General features: G+C 41.6%; 2 protein-coding genes across 2 annotated transcripts; one reads left to right on the plus strand and one right to left on the minus strand.

The window, feature by feature from the left end:
• Positions 1-12,038: 12,038 nt before the first annotated feature.
• LOC124674483 (E3 ubiquitin-protein ligase DIS1-like) lies at positions 12,039-15,716 on the plus strand. The gene is made up of 4 exons (XM_047210522.1): positions 12,039-12,148; positions 13,478-13,699; positions 14,198-14,584; positions 14,948-15,716. Exons 2-4 carry the CDS (start codon positions 13,502-13,504, stop codon positions 15,266-15,268), a joined length of 906 nt encoding a protein of 301 aa, XP_047066478.1. The 5' UTR covers positions 12,039-12,148; positions 13,478-13,501; the 3' UTR covers positions 15,269-15,716.
• A 977-nt stretch (positions 15,717-16,693) lies between these two features.
• LOC124675643 (thiosulfate sulfurtransferase 18-like) lies at positions 16,694-17,887 on the minus strand. Its single transcript, XM_047211705.1, has 5 exons — positions 17,758-17,887; positions 17,495-17,691; positions 17,232-17,305; positions 17,100-17,153; positions 16,694-16,997 (listed from the first exon to the last, which is right to left on the minus strand). The coding sequence occupies exons 1-5, from the start codon at positions 17,781-17,783 to the stop codon at positions 16,857-16,859; spliced, it is 492 nt and encodes a 163-aa protein (XP_047067661.1). The 5' UTR covers positions 17,784-17,887; the 3' UTR covers positions 16,694-16,856.
• Between the last annotated feature and the right edge of the window lie 574 nt (positions 17,888-18,461).

Here is an 18,461-nt window from a genome sequence, read left to right on the forward strand (position 1 = left end):
ACGGGCATAGTTTTCAGAATAAAATAAACCTTTTTAAGAAATGATTATGAAAACTTGCATTGGCCTATGACTTTCTGGTCTATGGCTGTAGCTAGTGCATGATACACATATTTCCTAATATGAACTTGCTGAGTACGCTCGTACTCATTCTATCCCATTTGAACCCCCTTCTTAGAGCAAGGCACCGAAGGAGAAACTACTGTGGAACTCGAAGACAAAGGAGTCAACTGCAACGAGATGAAGAATCCAATCAAAGAAGTCAATGGAGTCAACTTCTGCATCAGCTATAATGGAAACCTAGTCGAGTAATAGAAGGGAACCTTTCCCTAATCCTAGCACCTAAGTAGCTAGATTTCTATAGCAAGCCAAGTAGCTCATAATCTTGAGTTAGCAATAAGATAGACTACAAGCCGTTCTTCTGGAGCTTTATTTGAAGTTTTACCTCACTGTAAAGTAGGAGGTTGTGTTGATCTTATGTAAACAGTTCGTGTGTACTTCTATAGACATACCTTGGACTCGCATATGTTTTCGTTGTACCACTGCGAGAGATGTAATATGAGTGGAACGGTGTTTCACTTGTGTTATGTCAACGACTTGTGTACTACACCATGCGGTGGTACGTTTGGGTCATCACGAGTGGTATCAGAGCAAATGCTTTGACCCTAGGATTAAAACCCTTTAAAGGAGACCTATAGGTTTGGTAGTGTCTATAGGAAGTATCTTAGTTAAATCAACTATTCTTTTGACTTGAGATGGGTATTCACTTGAGAATAATCCTGACACACTTGAGTCAATTGTTCTTATCTATCTTTCTTAAGTAAACTTAGTTAGTTATCTTGCTTCATTCCAAATAACTAGAAAACCATTGAAGCTTAAGATAATGGGTGGTAGTAGACCCCAGTTGGTATACAACACATGGTAGTCCAAAGAGAGGATACAACCATAAGGAAGATATCCTATTGGAAGAAGTATACCAATACAATTATGGTTAAGTAAGAGTCATTTAAAATGCAAAATGACTGAGGTTAAGTAATGTAGATAAGTAATATGAGGTAGTGTATACCTATGATGAGTCAATCATAGGAGGTAAGGAAGAGTGATAGGAGTATATAAGTCTACTTTTCATGGTAGAGTTGGTAATCATATATGATTCACTTGAGAGTCATGATGTGATGGAGTAGACCATCATAAGTATGATAGCAAAAGGAGGATAAGGAGTAGGATTTAAGGAATAGTTCGAAAGCTTAGGCCTTAAAATCCTAATAACTGTACCAAGTATGTTAGAACCATAGTCCTTAATTTAAAGAAGGCTTATTTAGAGCATATCACATAGAGAAATCCTAGAGTTATAGGTGGTATATTCTAAACAATCATGTGTTTAGTGTATTCATGTTAGAACTAATTGTATTATAGGAAGTAGTCCTCAATCGCACATATATATGGTATACTATTTTGTTAGTACTTCCAAAGAAAACTAGGTTAACTCCAACTATCCCAGGCCATTTTGTTTCAAGTTGTCTCATTGCAAATGTTCAATGGAGATAAATGTTGAGACAAATAGTAGAAATTCACGTATTCGTGCTAAGTATCACGACCTAAACCTATCTTATGTGGTGTGATATACTACACATCTGATCCTGATGTTTAGGGATGTCTTACCCAATTTTTATATTCAGGCATATAAGGATGTGTATTATAAACACAAAGCTGAATCTTCTTGGATTTTATTGGATTTTCATTGTTTGACTAGATCCATACATGAAGTTTGACTTTGATATGCAAATGCATGTTGCAATATCAACTTATTACTTGATGTTATAGGTCTAGAGGGTAAAGGTATTCGTGTAAGGAAGTGACGAATTCTGAAGATTTTGAAGACCAGATGAAGGCTCACTAGAAGAAGGAAGTAAAGTGTGGGAAGTAACCACAACAATCTGAAGGAAGGATCAATTAAAACTCACTTTTATCCTCAATTAAGGGGTACTTCAACATGGAAGTACCATTGAAGTGGGACAAACAGTGATTATGGAGCAGTAGTAATGGAGCCATATTCATTATGGAAGTAGGGATTGCAAGTAGAGTCACTTACGATACTATTTTCATAGTGTCAACAAGTGGTTACCTTGCAAAACAAACCCTGGAAGAAGGAAAATAGACAAGTGAAGTCGTAGCTGGTATGATAAGACCGCAGCTGATATAGGATAACCATGAAGAGAAATAATGTTAAGTGAGGTATATCTTAACAAAAACTATGTAAGTAGCCACAGCTGGTAGGTAGATATTGACAACCACAACATAGCCACAGTTGGTATCCAATAAGCTACATCTGGTACTAGGTAGTCTGCAGCTGGTACCAGATAGCCACGACTTGAACATTTCTTTACCTAAAAGAAAGGGGGATTCGCATGACTAGTATTTCACAGCTGGTATCTCGTAGCTGGTAATTTTTTTTTAATTGGAGGATTCATAATGGATACCCACAACTGAGTGGATACACCACAAAGAATTCTTCGTGAGACTCTAGAAAAGTACAAACTACAAGTTAGACCAAGACTAAACTTCTAACCTTGGAGTTTAATGATTAGAAGAAAGGAAGTTGGAAGATCATTAGTAAACTCCAAGGGGGAGAGGAAGGTTGAATGAGAAGTATTAAGATATAATATTTGGAGTATGATGGACCAGGAAGAAGGTCTGAACTGAGAGGAAGTCCGATCTTATTTTGATAAGGTTGTTGGGAAGTACCCATATAATAGTACTCTCAGGAGGATGTCAGACCAGAAGCCAAGGTTCATATCTCGAGGAAGTAAGGGTTAGACCTTAACTTGAGTGGGTAATTGTAATTACTCAAAACCAAGAGAACTTAAGTAAGTATTAGAAAATGAAGTTGGATGAAGAAGATATCGGAGGGCAATCAAAGCCTAAGAAAACAAAAGACTGAAGGGTTTGACCATACCAAAACTGTTTTTTATTAGAAAGATTCCTTTCATGGAACCTAAAGAAACCAAAAGGAAGATAACTAGTATGAACTAGAAGCCATGATTGGATGGACTAAATGAGTCTAATCCATTCGTAGGACTAAACAACCAGGACCATGCCTATCGTAATACCTTACCAAGTACCATTACTTTCGTTGGTAGTGAGGGAAAACAATACCCTACCTTAAATAAATATTTTAAAATTAAGGTTTGAGTATCGCAGCTGGTAAATCGTAGTGCCATATTACACCGCAGCTGGATTACCGTGCAATTGGTAGAACCAAGCTTTGAGTACCCAAATAGGAAGATGTCACCACAACCATTAGGAAAGTCCATTAACACAATAAGATGTCTTAATCCAAGAATTTTTGGATAGTAAGCCTATAAGCTTAGAGTGTTGGAAGAAATCATAGAATTGAAGAAAGTATCAGTGCCAGATATCAGAAGAATCCGGAAGGATCTGGACAAGGGATATATTTCACTATATCTAGTGTGATCACCATGGAGTTGAAGGATGGTGATCTGTTCAAGACATTTCAACATTCGAAACATGAGAGCGTTCGAACTTCGGGACGAAGTTCGATTTAAGGGGAGAGGCCGTAATATCCCAGGTTTAGAGGCAACAAAATGAGAGAACACCAAAGTGTGCATTGCATTCATGCATAGAAAATCCGGGGAATTTTCGCGCTTTCAAATAAAACTTCCCACGATGGTCGAAGTTTCACTTGACTTCTTTGGAATTGAAGTAGATCATCAAGTCAAGCGCTATAAACTTCACTCGTGATCTTTGCTAAACCTTGTTTTGGGTAGAGATGATTTGATCTATGGATTAGATCAAATGGAATTAGATTTACCACAACACATTCTTTAAGAATCAAACCCTAACTTATTAACACTTAAAAGTTAGCAACTACCTTTGTGTGTAAATTAATTCACTTATAAATAAGTTAAACCACGGGGTCTAAAGTGCATAAAAGCCACACATTCTTATTTAAATCATAACTTATTAAATACATGGAATATCATAAAACTAAATCCATTTACATTACGAATTATAGTTCAAACTATTTGAATCAAACTAACTATGAGTATTTTGAAACTCATATGACCATGCCTTGGTGAAATCAAACCCAACTATCCAAAATTGAGGAATAACCTTCAACTTTAACTTTTTACCAATATTATAATGTAAATCCAATCAATATGATATAGTGACTCATCCACAATAATAAAACCATCCACAAGATATTTAGTAACAAATGCCACTTGGCTATCCAAAAATAAATCATATGAGAGGATAATGATCATGCCACATGTGATGAAAATATCTACATGACTTGCTTTCCAAGCTATGCCACCTCATGCTCAAAGGATTGCTATGGATGAGGGCATGACAACCAAGCACCTTACTCATCTAACCAACACAAGAGTCACCACCTATGTGTCATGATACTAGAGCTTGCCCAAGCCTATAAATAGAGCCATACCCTTCATCCATTTCATCATCTTGTAGCATGAAACAAGGAAGCACACACATAGAGCCACTCCATGCATTAGCTAGGATCAAGATGAAGAAGCTAGGAGGTGGAGGCATACCATAAGATGCAGGTTTATTCAGATTTCCTGAAGAACAAGCTACAGAAGATACCAAGGTAGAATTCCTAGGCAAACCATCTATTTAAAGGATCATATCATCATCTCTTGAGTAGGACCTTAGGATATTCCAAGACATTGAGAAGTGAGAGAAGTTATAATACTAACCATAGCCATGTTCATACAAGAATATTAGAGAAGTACTAATCCTAGTTGTTCAAGTCAATATTTGATCTTAGAAGTGAGAACCCTATTTCAATAACAATACCTTAGCAAACCAATTCTATAATCATCACAACTTGGTATTAATTATAAACCCTAAGAATCTAGGATGAGTGTGATGAGAGGAATATTAAAGAGGGATTAGTGAGGAATGAGTGGATCTTGTCTAATGCATGATTATACCTTGTAGATATAAATGATAAGTTAACCCCATAGGATCACTAGATCTCATCTATCACATAAAATAATAAGTATATCACTAGTAGTTAACCCCAAACCAATCCTCATGCCTATTTTATACTTCAATTAATGAAGCATCATCAAATTCTTAAACCCTAAGAACCATTATTCACATAAAATCATGAACCAATCACATTTCCTTTACCATTTGCTAAACCCTAGCCATAATTATAACTATGGGAACAAATTATATTGTTAAGTACTAGATCAACCTAATCATGTGTTCATTATGCACAAGTAATAAATTTCCAAACCACTTAAATAGATTTGGTTCTCAAATAAAAAAAAGAATTGAGATAAAAATCTAAACCTATTTCTATGTTAATTAAACCTCACAACATATCAATCCAATCAAAAATTCAATGTTTATTTAAACAACAAAATGATACGATAAGCATTATTATCAATTTATGTTGATATTCAAATAATTTTGAACCTGCAAAACAAAATAGAATCAGATCTGAATTCAAATAGAAATATCAAATAGAAAATAAAAACGGAAAATAGAAAGTTTGAAATGAGAAAAGGAGGGAAACTTACCGGACCGTCGCGGCCCAGGCACCTCTCCGGTCGAAGCCCAACACCAAGCCCACCGAGTAACTCAGCCCACGAACGAAACGACCCAAACCACTTACCGTTTCGATGCTTTAAAGATCGTGCGAGAGGAAATCGTCTTCGTTCTCTTCCCGGCGTCGACAGCAGCAGAGGTGAGCTCGGAGCCACGTCCTCGACGACGATAAGGACGCCTCGGACGTCGTCGGACATTCCCAGAACCTTCTCCAATATCTCTCACGTCCGAGCCTATCCCAAATGTGCCAAGATTCGTGCCCGGTTCGAGTTCATCCTCGTCGCCATATCCGCACCGTCTCCGGCGATGCGCCGACGGTCCCGACCTAGCCATGGTCTATAAATAGGAGGGGAGAACCGCCGTGTAGTCCTTGTTCTACGCCGCCCATCCAATATCTCTCAGACGCCCCCTATTCCTCACGATCTTCCATTCACTGGTCGCCGGTGACCACCACGGTGCCGTCGACTGGAGTCACCCCGGAGGCTGCCGCTTGGTCGTGGAGGAGCGCATCGTCGAGGAGAGCATGCGGGTGCAAGCAATCGTCCGGGGGAGCAAGGTACGGGACGAATTTGATCGTTCCCTTTCTCAGAGCATCGCCGGCAATGGCGAAATCAAGCCCAACTCCGGCGGCCATCAACGTCGCCGACCACACCATCATCTTCACGGTGAGCTCGCGCATCTGATGAACCAAGTTTCGCTTCCTAGATCTCTCTGTAGCTCTCAATCAATAGTTCGCCGGAGTGCACCACCGCAGGGCATGTTCTCCGACGTATTTCCGACGACCTTTAGTCGATTCCGCCACCACCAGATGGTTCACCATCGTCTCCTGGTCCGAGCGGTACAAACGGCGTGTCCGCGGAAGCCCTGTAGCGGCGGCGTCGTCCTCGTCTGGTCGCCGGCGTCGAGCCGACGGTGAGAGGGACGTGTCCACCGCCACGTCAGAAACTTTGACTGGTCTTCTGCCCACGTGGCAGTTGACTGGTCAAAGGCCCCACTAGTCAGTCATAGGGTTAGATCTGTACCGGGTATCTTTAGTATTTTTACTTTATTTCAAAAACCAGTAAATATCTGAAACTTTGAAAAATTCTAGAAAATTCATATTAACTCAGAAAAATGCAAATAATATATCAAAATGCTCACAAAAATAAACTCTACTCAAATAAAATATAAAACAAAAATGTGTGTCAAAATAAAATTCACTTATTTTTAACCCTATTAATTATGCCATTTCAATTATTTAACATGCAATTTGAATTCAATAATTAGTGAAGTTGTAAAAACTAAAATTTAACTATTCAGTAACTAAGTAAAATGTTAGGATTAATTTTATTTACCATATTTGCATTAACTTAATTATTAGTGGTAATTCATAAACCCTAATTGCAAATTACTATTTTTCTTTTTTTTCTTTAAATAGTAATAACTCAAGAAAATATTATAAGCCAATATTATTTTGGTAAATCAAAACTTATTTACTTAAACATTCTTAAGTTAACAAGTTAAATACTTTAAACCTAATAACAATTGTTAAACCCTAATTCTCAATTAAACCTAAATAAGAGTTACTCTAATTATTAAATCTTGTCAAAATTTAATAAAATGTTAAACCATTACTAATTGTGATTCAAAGTAATTAGTAACCACAACTCTATTACCAATTATCATTTTAGAAGTTGTGCCATAATTTAGACACCCTAGTTTCAATTTAAGTAAGACATTGATCTCATTATTTCATGTGTTCATCCGTAGTAGTTGCAAACCTAAAACCCTAAGGATTTAACCCATGTGATCACTACACTTTAGTAGTAACTCTAAAACCCTAGTTGCTTATCACATCTGATCATGTGAACTTCACCTTAAATTGTAGAACCTTGATAAGTAGCCAATTAATGCTTACTCATGATCCATTAGCATAAACCAAGTCACATGAGTCATCATTTCATGTCTCTAATTCCAATTTAAAACCTATATGATCCACTAGTGCCACCTAAATATAAACCCTAGCTTGTTAATTGGATTAGTACCATTAATTACCACTCCATTATACCACACCATTAGGATAAACCTTAACCATCAAAACCTAGTAGAACTATAATGATGAACCCTAGTATCAACCTTGTGTAGTAATTCACAACCCATGCTCCTATTCCACTCAACCCTACTTAGGAAATGATAAACCTCTTAGCTTAGAAACAATTAGAGATTATTTAGTAAAGCAATTGTGAAACCATAGTAAACCCTAATAGCTAATTTATAGAACCATCTTAAATAACCATCCTTTGATATAATGCTTAGAAGAAACCATAGCAATAAACCTACCAATACTTGTTATATAGAAACCCCTTCCAAGTTAAGAACCAACTAGTTCCTATTAGTGAAATTAAATGAACCCAATAGTAAACCCTAGAGTTACATAGCTCCTATGTATAGTAGTTCATACCCTTATTTAACTCTGTTCTTCAAAAGTTATTCTTTTGAAGTACGGATGTCAATCAAACCTTAGAAGCCCTAATCCTTCTTTGAAATACCTATTATCACTTCAACAACATGTTCTTCAAAAGTTATTCTTTTGAAGTATAGTATAAGTAATCATCAACCATGTTACGTAGAACTTAAAATTAACAAGCTGTTCTTTATCTATTATTCCACCATTATTCTTTATGTGTATGATTGTTATGATGTCTTATATCACTTGATTATGATGCTAATATAACCAAACCCTAATAAGAACCTTGTTTGAGAACCATTCTAAAAGTGCAACCAACCCTAAAGAAATCTTTACAACTCATACATCCTAAATCATCGAGGTTAGGTTACGCTCGGGACGATTGCATCTCATACTATGCATTATAGCATTTTTGCCGATTCTTTAAACATTGTCCTTACGGACGATGATGGTATTTCAGCATTTGGAGTTCTCACGTATCGAAGCTTTTGCCTGCATAATCTGGCAGTCAAGAAAGGCAAGTTCATCGCTTGCTCATGTCATTTGATTATTTTTATCAAATTATATGCAAAGTACTATACTTATCACTCATGCATTGAAAAGCAAAGTATTATTTTACAATTATGAATATGACTATGTGGTGGGCAATGGAACCATGGTATGTGTTGATATGGTGGAGGTTCCATTGCATGGGTTATATCACCCTAGGATTAATTACCAATGCCGTCCGGTGATTCTAGCGCCGTACAAACCGCGTTGACCATGAGATCTATAATGGCTGCAGGGAAGCCAGCCGTATCTTTTCCCTTCCGCACGCCAACGGATTGGTAGAGCCGGCGGGGTGTTGGAGGCACCTGCCGTAGGTTGGGATAGCCTTTTAAATCCCCATCCATTAGTGATGATGGCTCTACGATCTATGAAGGATTGTCCGGAGTACACCGTGAGTAAAGCCGTATTATCGGGAAGTCTACCGGGGTGTACGGTTGGACAAAAGGGTGGGTTTGCGGTCGCGGAGAAGGCGGTGTGGGCTTGGATCTTTATACCCGGCCTCACACCAAAGGAAGTGTGAACGGGGGCAAGTCCTGCGGATGGCAAAAAGGGTGAGATCTCTTGTGGGAAAAGTAACGCACCTCTGCGAGTGTATCAAATTGTGGCTGTCACTCCTCGTTCGGGAAGGGAACTACGAACGCGGCGGGAAAGGAACTCCATGAAGTTCGAGTCAACTCTGTGAAGGCCGACGGGCATAGTTTTCAGAATAAAATAAACCTTTTTAAGAAATGATTATGAAAACTTGCATTGGCCTATGACTTTACGGTCTATGGGCGTAGCTAGTGCATGATACACATATTTCCTAATATGAACTTGCCGAGTACGCTCGTACTCATTCTATCCCATTTGAACCCCCTTCTTAGAGCAAGGCACCGAAGGAGAAACTATCGTGGAACTCGAAGACAAAGGAGTCAACCGCAACGAGATGAAGAATCCAATCAAAGAAGTCAATGGAGTCAACTTACGCATCGGCTATAATGGAAACCTAGTCGAGTAATAGAAGGGAACCTTTCCTAATCCTAGCACCTAAGTAGCTAGATTTCTATAGCAAGCCAAGTAGCTCATAATCTTGAGTTAGCAATAAGATAGACTACAAGCCGTTCTTCTGGAGCTTTATTTGAAGTTTTACCTCACTGTAAAGTAGGAGGTTGTGTTGATCTTATGTAAACAGTTCGTGTGTACTTCTATAGACATACCTTGGACTCGCATATGTTTCTGTTGTACCACTCTGAGAGATGTAATATGAGTGGAACGGTGTTTCACTTGTGTTATGTCAACGACTTGTGTACTACACCATGCAGTGGTACGCTGGGTCATCACACCTCTTCATCAGCTGGCCAACCTTGGTGGTGAGGGGGAGCGGTCAGAGTGGTTGGCAGAGGCTTGATCTGGAGGTGGCAGGGGCTGACTGCCTCTCTGGTGCTCTGGCGCGGCACCAGGTGGCCCGTCGCTGGCGACCTCCATCCAGATCCATGGTGGATCTTCGTCTGGAGCTCGTCGACGACTACGCCCTTGGATAAGGTGCCTAGGAGTCGTCAGCTGGAGAGAAGATGGCCCCTTGCCTCCTTGGCCGGCCATGGTGGCGAGGGAGGTGGGCTGCTTGGTCTCTTTTGGCCTGGCCGGCCATGGAGGCGAGGAGGCGGAAGGTGCCACGCAGCTCTGCTTCTTCTTCTTGCTGATGACGCTGTATTGGTCGCGGCCGGCTCTCTCTCTTGCTTGCTCAAGCCCCATGGTGGTGGCTTTCTTGCGGGAGTTGCTTGTCGTCGGCGGCGACTTTGTTGTGGAGCTCCTCTCCGATGTTGTTTGGCGTTGGACCGAATGACAGTATGGCTGTCGCTCCCTCGCTGCTTTGCTCCGGCTGATGGAGCTCTCTTGTGCTTCGTCTCCAAGTGGTGCGTCCCCGGAGATGACGTCGCAGTCCGTCGGTCGAGCATGATCTGGAGGAGGAAGGCGGAGGACTGGATCGCGTTTTCTGGTTTTCCTTAGGGTCCTCTTTGCATTTCTTAGACCCCTGTGTAATTTTTACGTATCTTTCTGGGTCTCTTTATACTCCAGTTTTTTAATGCAGCTTTGTCGGGTTTACGCCCGGATGAATTTCAAAAAAAAAAAAGGCTCCACTGCTAGTATTTTAATCCAGTATCGTAGCTAAAAGGCTGACGAGCCAAATTGTGAAAGTAAGCAAAATGCTGACGGCAAAATGCTGAGGAGTACATACTTTAATTGGCACTGCAGACTGTCGATGTGACACCGCGAACTGTCTGAAGCAGCGGTGCCTAGTTAAGACATGGTCGTTAAGTACTGTCCAGTACACTTAAGCGTGTAATTACTCTGGGATTGATCACACACCGATCTATGTCCTTTGCCTTTGTACCGGAGCGGGGGAACGTACAGTACAGAAGGTAACCCACACTTGTACTGTCCTCATTGTTTTTTAACCTTTCGAGATTGATGGATTTTCTGCTTGTTACTGCCGGCTCAAATGAGGTAAACCACCCAGGTAAAAAAAAAGAAGGGTTAGCTGGATCCGGTGCAGTTATCGGGGTGTGTCATTCAATCAATAGCTTAAATAGGTTGTTGGCAGGTAGCAATTCAAACCGGCCTCAACGGTCGGTAATCCCACTCCCACTGGACCAGTGAAACAAATTCACGTGTACTGCTCTGCTAACATAACAACGGTGGCTCCCTCCCAAGCAAGAATTACTGTTGCTCAGTCGACATAGTAAACGACATCTACTATCTGACTGTCTTCCTGCTGATTGATTTTGTTCTGATGGAGTTTTTCATCCTCGGCTCGCCGAGCTTCGAGCGTTCAAATCTCTCCTCTCTTTTTGCTGCTGCTCTGCTAAAGCTGGGTCTCTGCGTGGTCTCTTTGGCAAGCGCCAAAGCTGACTCCCACCATTTAAAAAGAAGTTGAACTCGGAACTTCTTTTCTCGCCGGCCGGCAGATGCCATCCGACATGTCACCGGAGCAGGCCTGAGACCGAGGCGACAGGAACAACACACACGGAGGACACGCATTGCTATTTTCCCTGCTTTTCCGACCCCTGTATTTTGTCACCTCCCGCTTGACTTCTTTCAACTTTCTCAACTGATATCTTCCAAAACATAAAAATCGCATCTTTTTTTGCTTTGAACTCTCACCCGGTCTAATTTCAGTCTTCATTCAGTAGGTCAGCAGGGAGACGGAGGAGTAACTGCTCCTCTTGACCGTTGATCCCTTGGCGATCAGGCCGGCGGCGGGCCCACGCGCCTTCAGATCACTAGTATTAATGAACAGAGATTTGGCCAGATATAAACAGCGCCTCTCCCTCCAAACCCCGAGGACGAAAACTCTCTTCACAAAGCTCGGCTCCGCAGAGAGAGACGGAAAAAGGAAGGCTTTAATTCGAACGCGTTCGCCTCCTCCCCTCTCGAGCCCTCCGCCGCAGTATACATCACGCCAAATCCATCCCATCCGAGCGAGGTCAAATCCCCTCTTCCTCGCCGGCTTGCTTGGCCCCTCCTCCCCGTTCCGATCGCCGCCGCCGTCTCGCCGTCCCTGCCATCCCTGCTGAGGTAAAGCGCTTGTTCTCCTTGTTTCTTGGATGCGGGGTTGGGTTTCTCTGGGATTTGCAGGTGTGCGTGCGGGTTTCTGGTTCGGATGCGCGCGCGAGATGGGGAATGCCTGGCGCGGGGGTGGTGGCTGCCGGCCGCCGGCTAGGGTTTTAGGTCCGAGTTTGGGGATTTTTGCGGCGCCGGGGGCTGACGGGGCTTATTCGTGTCGCTGATCTACCTGGTGGGGCACTTCAGCTCGGGAGACGGTCAATTAGTTGTACATTATCGGGTTCTCACCGCAGGCGTTCGTACGGCTGATCTGCCGGAGTTTGCTCAAGTTCAGTCCGCCAAGTTCTGTTCTGTTACAAAATGGTGTAGTGTGTGTGTTCATGCTGTATCTGGATTCTAGACCCGTGCATTTGTCTCTCTAATGCTCTAGGCTCATGATTTGGTCGCTGTACTGTTTCTGCATTCCCCATTGCCAAGGCTCATGATTCCTAGTCTAAAAAGAAAAACCAAAAGATTCAGGCTTCCGTTGATTGACAATCATTAGAGTTCCTGCATGCTGCGAGCATCTCCTTACATGGGTTGGAAAGATGCTTTGTGTGGTGGACTGCCCCAGCACTTCTTGTTTGGGTTGTCCGTTGCAACTTTATGCAGCGGTTTGTTGGCTTTGAGTGCAATGCAAGGTGTGGTGGAGGTCCATGGGAATGTCACCACCTTCTCGGCCTTCCTCTTCCATATTCTTCCACGCCATCATTCCGGTTTCCTCCTCTGGCAAACTTGCTATTTTCATGTGAAGCAGATATAGCAAGATTAGCTGCCAAACCAACATTTCCCCTACTTTCAGTTGATATGTTTCTGGAAATGGGGATGTGGTACCAGATGTGGTTTTCTGCTACGGCTGGGCACTGGCTTTTTTTTTTTGCAAAGTAAAGTTTGTAAGCAGTAATTGAATTTGATTGGCATACATGGACAGAAACTGAAAAAAATAGAGCAATTAACTGGCCAGAAAAGTTGAACCAAAAGTGCACTGATGACTGAAAGCCACTAAATCTTTTGCTGAAAAAACATTTTATGTTTATTTGTTCAGTGTGTAGTCTTTTAATCTAACAAGACTTGCAGGTCAAATCTCACAAGCCTATTCTGAATTCCAAGCCATATATGTGCTCATGATTTCTGCATAGGTCATAATCTTCTTTACATAATCTATATAAAAGTGAGCTAACTTGATAAAGAAATGATGTCTGAGAATGAAAAGGATTTCTATCCTCAAAAAATAATGTATCTCGTTCTCATTTACTTCCAAGCTTAATGTTTCCCCTTAATTTCTTTTTTTCCTCCAAACAGGATTCTGCATCTATAGGGTTGACCATGGCATCAGCTGCTTATCTTGATGACACCGATGCTGAAGTTATTGACCCTCCAAAGAATGAGATGTTAGATGTCGCCGAACTTGTCGGTGATCTTATCAACCATTCACCGAAACCAAATATGATAGTTTCTAGCAATGTGCGTGAGCTACTGGAATGCCCTGTGTGTTTGGTTGCCATGTATCCTCCAATCCATCAGGTTTGCCTTTTTACTGAACTGATTTCATTTAGCTGCAGCATCTTGGTTGCATCATACTGGTATTATTCTAGGATTTTAACTTGTCATGTGTATGCCTGTATACATGTTATCATGGTATTATGCTAGAACATGAAAATGCTGGTTTACCTTAAACCTAGGCAGAGCTAATATATGTTTTCTGTTGGTAACTTATCATAAAATCCTCTTTCATGCTGCCGCTAACAAGTGTCATCCCTTCCTTTCTGGTAACCATCCGATGCATCAAGACCACCTGTGCTTAGCTCTTGATAACATTTTGAACTTGACATCACCATGCTCTTCTTTTTCATTTTCGACGTTGTTCAGATTGTTCCTTGTCAAATGATTCTCCTAGGAGAGGCCTGATAACTGTTTTGATTATTTTGAATTTTCACTACATACTCTTAAGCTCAGAAAAGAAATTCAAATATGAATTTGTCCACATGTTCTTTAACAATTTTGTCACATTTGTATGTGCAGTGCTCCAATGGCCATACCATATGTTCTGGATGCAAGCCAAGGGTTCATAATCGCTGCCCAACTTGCAGGAGTGAATTGGGTAACATAAGATGCCTTGCTCTGGAGAAGGTTGCTGCGTCTCTAGAAGTTCCATGCAAGTTCCAAAACTTTGGATGCTTGGGAATATATCCCTATTATTGCAAGCTGAAACATGAATCCCAGTGCCAATACAGACCCTATACTTGCCCATATGCGGGATCTGAATGCACTGTCGCTGGTGACATCCCATATCTAGTGAATCACTTGAAGGATGATCATAAGGTTGACATGCACAGTGGAAGCACATTTAATCATCGTTACGTCAAGTCAAATCCTCACGAAGTTGAGAACGCCACATGGATGCTTACGGTAATTATCACCTATCTCTGTATTTTGTGATCTGAAACACTACAGAAAGTTAAGATTAAATTGATTGGACCTATAAATTTTATTTACCTTGGATAATAGTACATTACTACTCATGACCCTCTGTCAATTACCCCAGACACTGCAAAGTTATACAGTATATATGATAGTATTTGACAACATGAGTATGGATTTCTGATTATGTTCGCGAAGTGCCCGTGTGCTTAATGGCGCGCTGAAGCTGCTCATGACAGTGCATGATTGGTTGCTAGCTTCAGCTTATTGCTCAACATTGTTGAACTACTGTTTTGCAGCTTCTGTCTATTGTTTTTCTCCATGGTAACTAACTCTGGAATATTTGTACAGGTTTTCAGCTGCTTTGGCCAGTACTTCTGCCTGCACTTTGAGGCCTTCCAGTTGGGGATGGCGCCTGTCTACATCGCCTTCCTCAGGTTCATGGGAGACGATGCTGAAGCTAAGAACTACACCTACAGCCTGGAGGTTGGAGGCATTAATCGTAAAATGACCTGGCAAGGTATCCCTCGAAGCATCAGAGATAGCCACAGGAAAGTTCGGGATAGCTACGACGGGCTCATCATCCAGCGGAACATGGCCCTGTGCTTCTCTGGTGGCGACAGGAAGGAGCTCAAACTGCGGGTCACTGGGAGGATTTGGAAGGAACAATGAATTGTAACTGCATGCTGAAACGATGCGCTCCTTCATTCCGGCGATCCAAGACAAACCGAAGCGCTAAATGCGTAAGCAAATCGGTGCGAGGACTTAATTAGGACTAAGTAATGGTGTGTAGATTTGTCTTATGCCAGTGAGCTTGTAGTAGTTCAAAATGGTTTAATGGATGGTTGTTCAGTGAACCGAGGTGGTACTGATGATGTGGTAGAACTGGTTGTCATGTGAACTGAGGTGGTACTGGTGTAGTAGAGCTGGTTGTCATGTGAACCGAGGTGGTGATGTGGTAGAGCTGAAAGCAAATCTCCTGTTTTTGCTTTTTACAAGAGCTGGCTGGCCACTGCGCCGCCGTTTTGGGTGAGATATTGTTGGTGATTGTGGAATGTAAATCATGTAGCTCCCCTCCGTATGAGACTCTAATGATATCAGCCCCTCCGATTGCTTTGAATCCCTGGTGTTGGTGATTGAGACGCCGCTTCTGAGGCTGCTCGGACTGGAATTTTTCTTTCTTTTGTGCATCAGTTGGCCACAACCGCGCAGCTTTACTAGATCATCAAAAAAAAAAAAATATAATGAACTTCTAGCTGCATCAATCAGAAGACGTTTTCTCTCTTGAGATCATCAAGAGTTCTCCTGGATGAATTGATCACTATTCACCAGGCTTACATTAATATAAAATGGAGAGGAAAAAACGCAAGGAAGGAGGTTTACTAAGATCATGCAAAACACAGTCAACTATAAATCAAAAGTTTTCCTCTCTTTTGAGACATCAAATGTCCTGGGTGAATTGATCGCTCTGTGTGGGAGTGCTACATCAATCAAACGACTGCATGAAGAGAACAGCTATAGAGGACGACATGATTAAGGACCCTTAAGATCCATATGTGCATGAAGAAATCAAACAGTAGATAAGATGGATTAAAGCAAGTAAAGATAAGAGGAGGGAAAAGCAAGAACTAGACAAGAATTAATCAGCCACAAACTCAAGACTTGTTCTTTACTTTAGGTGATCTTCATAAAGAACAGAAGAGGTGGCTTTAGGTTACAACACAGGGTCCAGGTATAGTAAGTTACAGTTAATGAGTACAGTTGAGTACAACAAATTATGGCCTTAAATGACTTCAAGTTGGCACAGTTGGTTCCTTTCTTGATGAGGATCGAGCTGTATCGAACTGTATTACTCGAGGGATTCATGAATAAATTGATCGAAACATTGAACTAATCACTCCAAGCTTGAGTACTTACATCTGTTCTTCGTTTAAATTAGTCAAGCTAATGACAACTGACACTAAAGAATCTGTTCAGCGTTTGAAACATGAAGATGCATGTGAGCATTGCTACTTGCTGGCATATCGGACTATCAGTACATCACATTTTCTGTTAGGTAGATTTTCACAACTTGGGTGCAAATTTGGAAGGCAGTAGTAGATAAAAAGGGTGGCATATATATCACTTGTTCTGTTACATGGATGTTTTATTCATTCACTTGGGCTTGCATACAGTAGTAAGTAAGGATCACAGTACAGATAGAGCACACTTATTAACCGGTGGCTGAAGAATCAATACTACCAGTAGTTTACAGTTTCATTCAGGTTGCAAATTCAGCCGGTGTTGGTGTTGGTGTTGGTGGTGCTGTTGTTGGTGGTGTGGGGACTGGTTCTACGACTGGGAGTCCGTTTTGCACCCACGCTATGTAGCCGCCTCCCACGTTCTTCACATTCATGAAACCCTGCATCCATCCATCGTATTCATTCATGTCAGTTCATTTTTTTCTTGTCTTTTACAATTTGATCATAGCACAACCAGTTTAATCGTTGGTCTGGCTACTCACTGCTGCTTGGAGATCAACGCATGCTAGCTCCGACCTCTTGCCGCTCTGGCAACCCTGCTCAACATCCATTGATAAATAGGATGGAAATTCAGACAAGTATAGATGCTTTTCCAGTAGTGTAAGACGACGTACGATGAGTATGTGTTGGTCTGTGGTGAAGAGCGAGGCGACCTGCTCCACGAACAAAGGGTTCTTCTCCCGGGTCCCTGCTGATGGAACACCCATTAGCTAACCTTATTATTTAGTTCATCAACTTTAATTAGGGATCAAGTTGGACGGCTACACGTCCAGGTACACGGACGCATACAGACGTAGTAGCAAATGGATGTGTTAAATTAAACTGAATTAATTAGTTACAAGCTCAAGAAATAGGCTAATTAATTTGGATGACATGCCTTGGGGTGTGACGAACATGTAGGGCACATTGAGCGAGTTGTGCAGGTGACCCTTGGCCATCTCCTCCTCCGTCCTCACATCCAGGTACTTCCACACCTGCTTCTCATCCTCCTGCGGCTGCTGCTTCAGCTCGCTCGCCGTTAGCACGTCCACCGTCACTACCTCTGCCGGCGCTGGTGCCGGCACTGATTCCGACCTGCAAATCAGTTAAGATCAATCAAAGCGTTGATTACCACGGATGGATGATCTGACGACGGAGAACCTGATCTCTTCGGGAGGAGGCGCCATGATCTTGAGCTGCTGCAAGCTAGTGCTCTTGATCAGTCAGTCCCTCGGGTGTTGGGACTTGGGAGCACTACGTTGATCCTCACGGCGCAGGCTACCTTCATATAGTATGCTCACTAGTAGTAGCTCAACAATCAATTGTATGCATTAATATGTGTATGTCACTATGTCAGTTGTGACCTGGCTGTACAACACCAAAACGATAACTAGCACCAAGAAGCTATCCAATTTGTGTAGTATATCGCATGGAATGAGATTGTGGGAAAAAAAAAGCAATTTATCTAGTCACTTCCATGCCATTTTCTGGTCATTGTTGTTTCTGGACAAAGAAGATCACCTCAGTGCTATGTGGATGATATCATCCATTGCATCATGCTCCAACATGCATAATTGATCTCTAGACCCTTATAGGAAAGAATATATGCCTTTTTTCAATCATCGGATATTGGTCTATTTATGAAGAGTTATAAACTTTCATCACGAGCTTTAATATCATACCATAATGACCAGCTGTAGTGATGGTGTGTTCATCCATCCACCCATCGTGTTTGGACCAGTTCGTGGCAGGAATCAAGCAATCAATCATCCTCATCCTACCTAGAGGGAATACATGACATGGCTGTGTATCCTTACTGTTACAGCATATCATTTCTTCATCCCACTTGGAGAAATTGAGCGCCA

Source organism: Lolium rigidum, chromosome 7 (assembly GCF_022539505.1).
Source record: "Lolium rigidum isolate FL_2022 chromosome 7, APGP_CSIRO_Lrig_0.1, whole genome shotgun sequence".
Classification (NCBI taxonomy): domain Eukaryota; kingdom Viridiplantae; phylum Streptophyta; class Magnoliopsida; order Poales; family Poaceae; genus Lolium; species Lolium rigidum.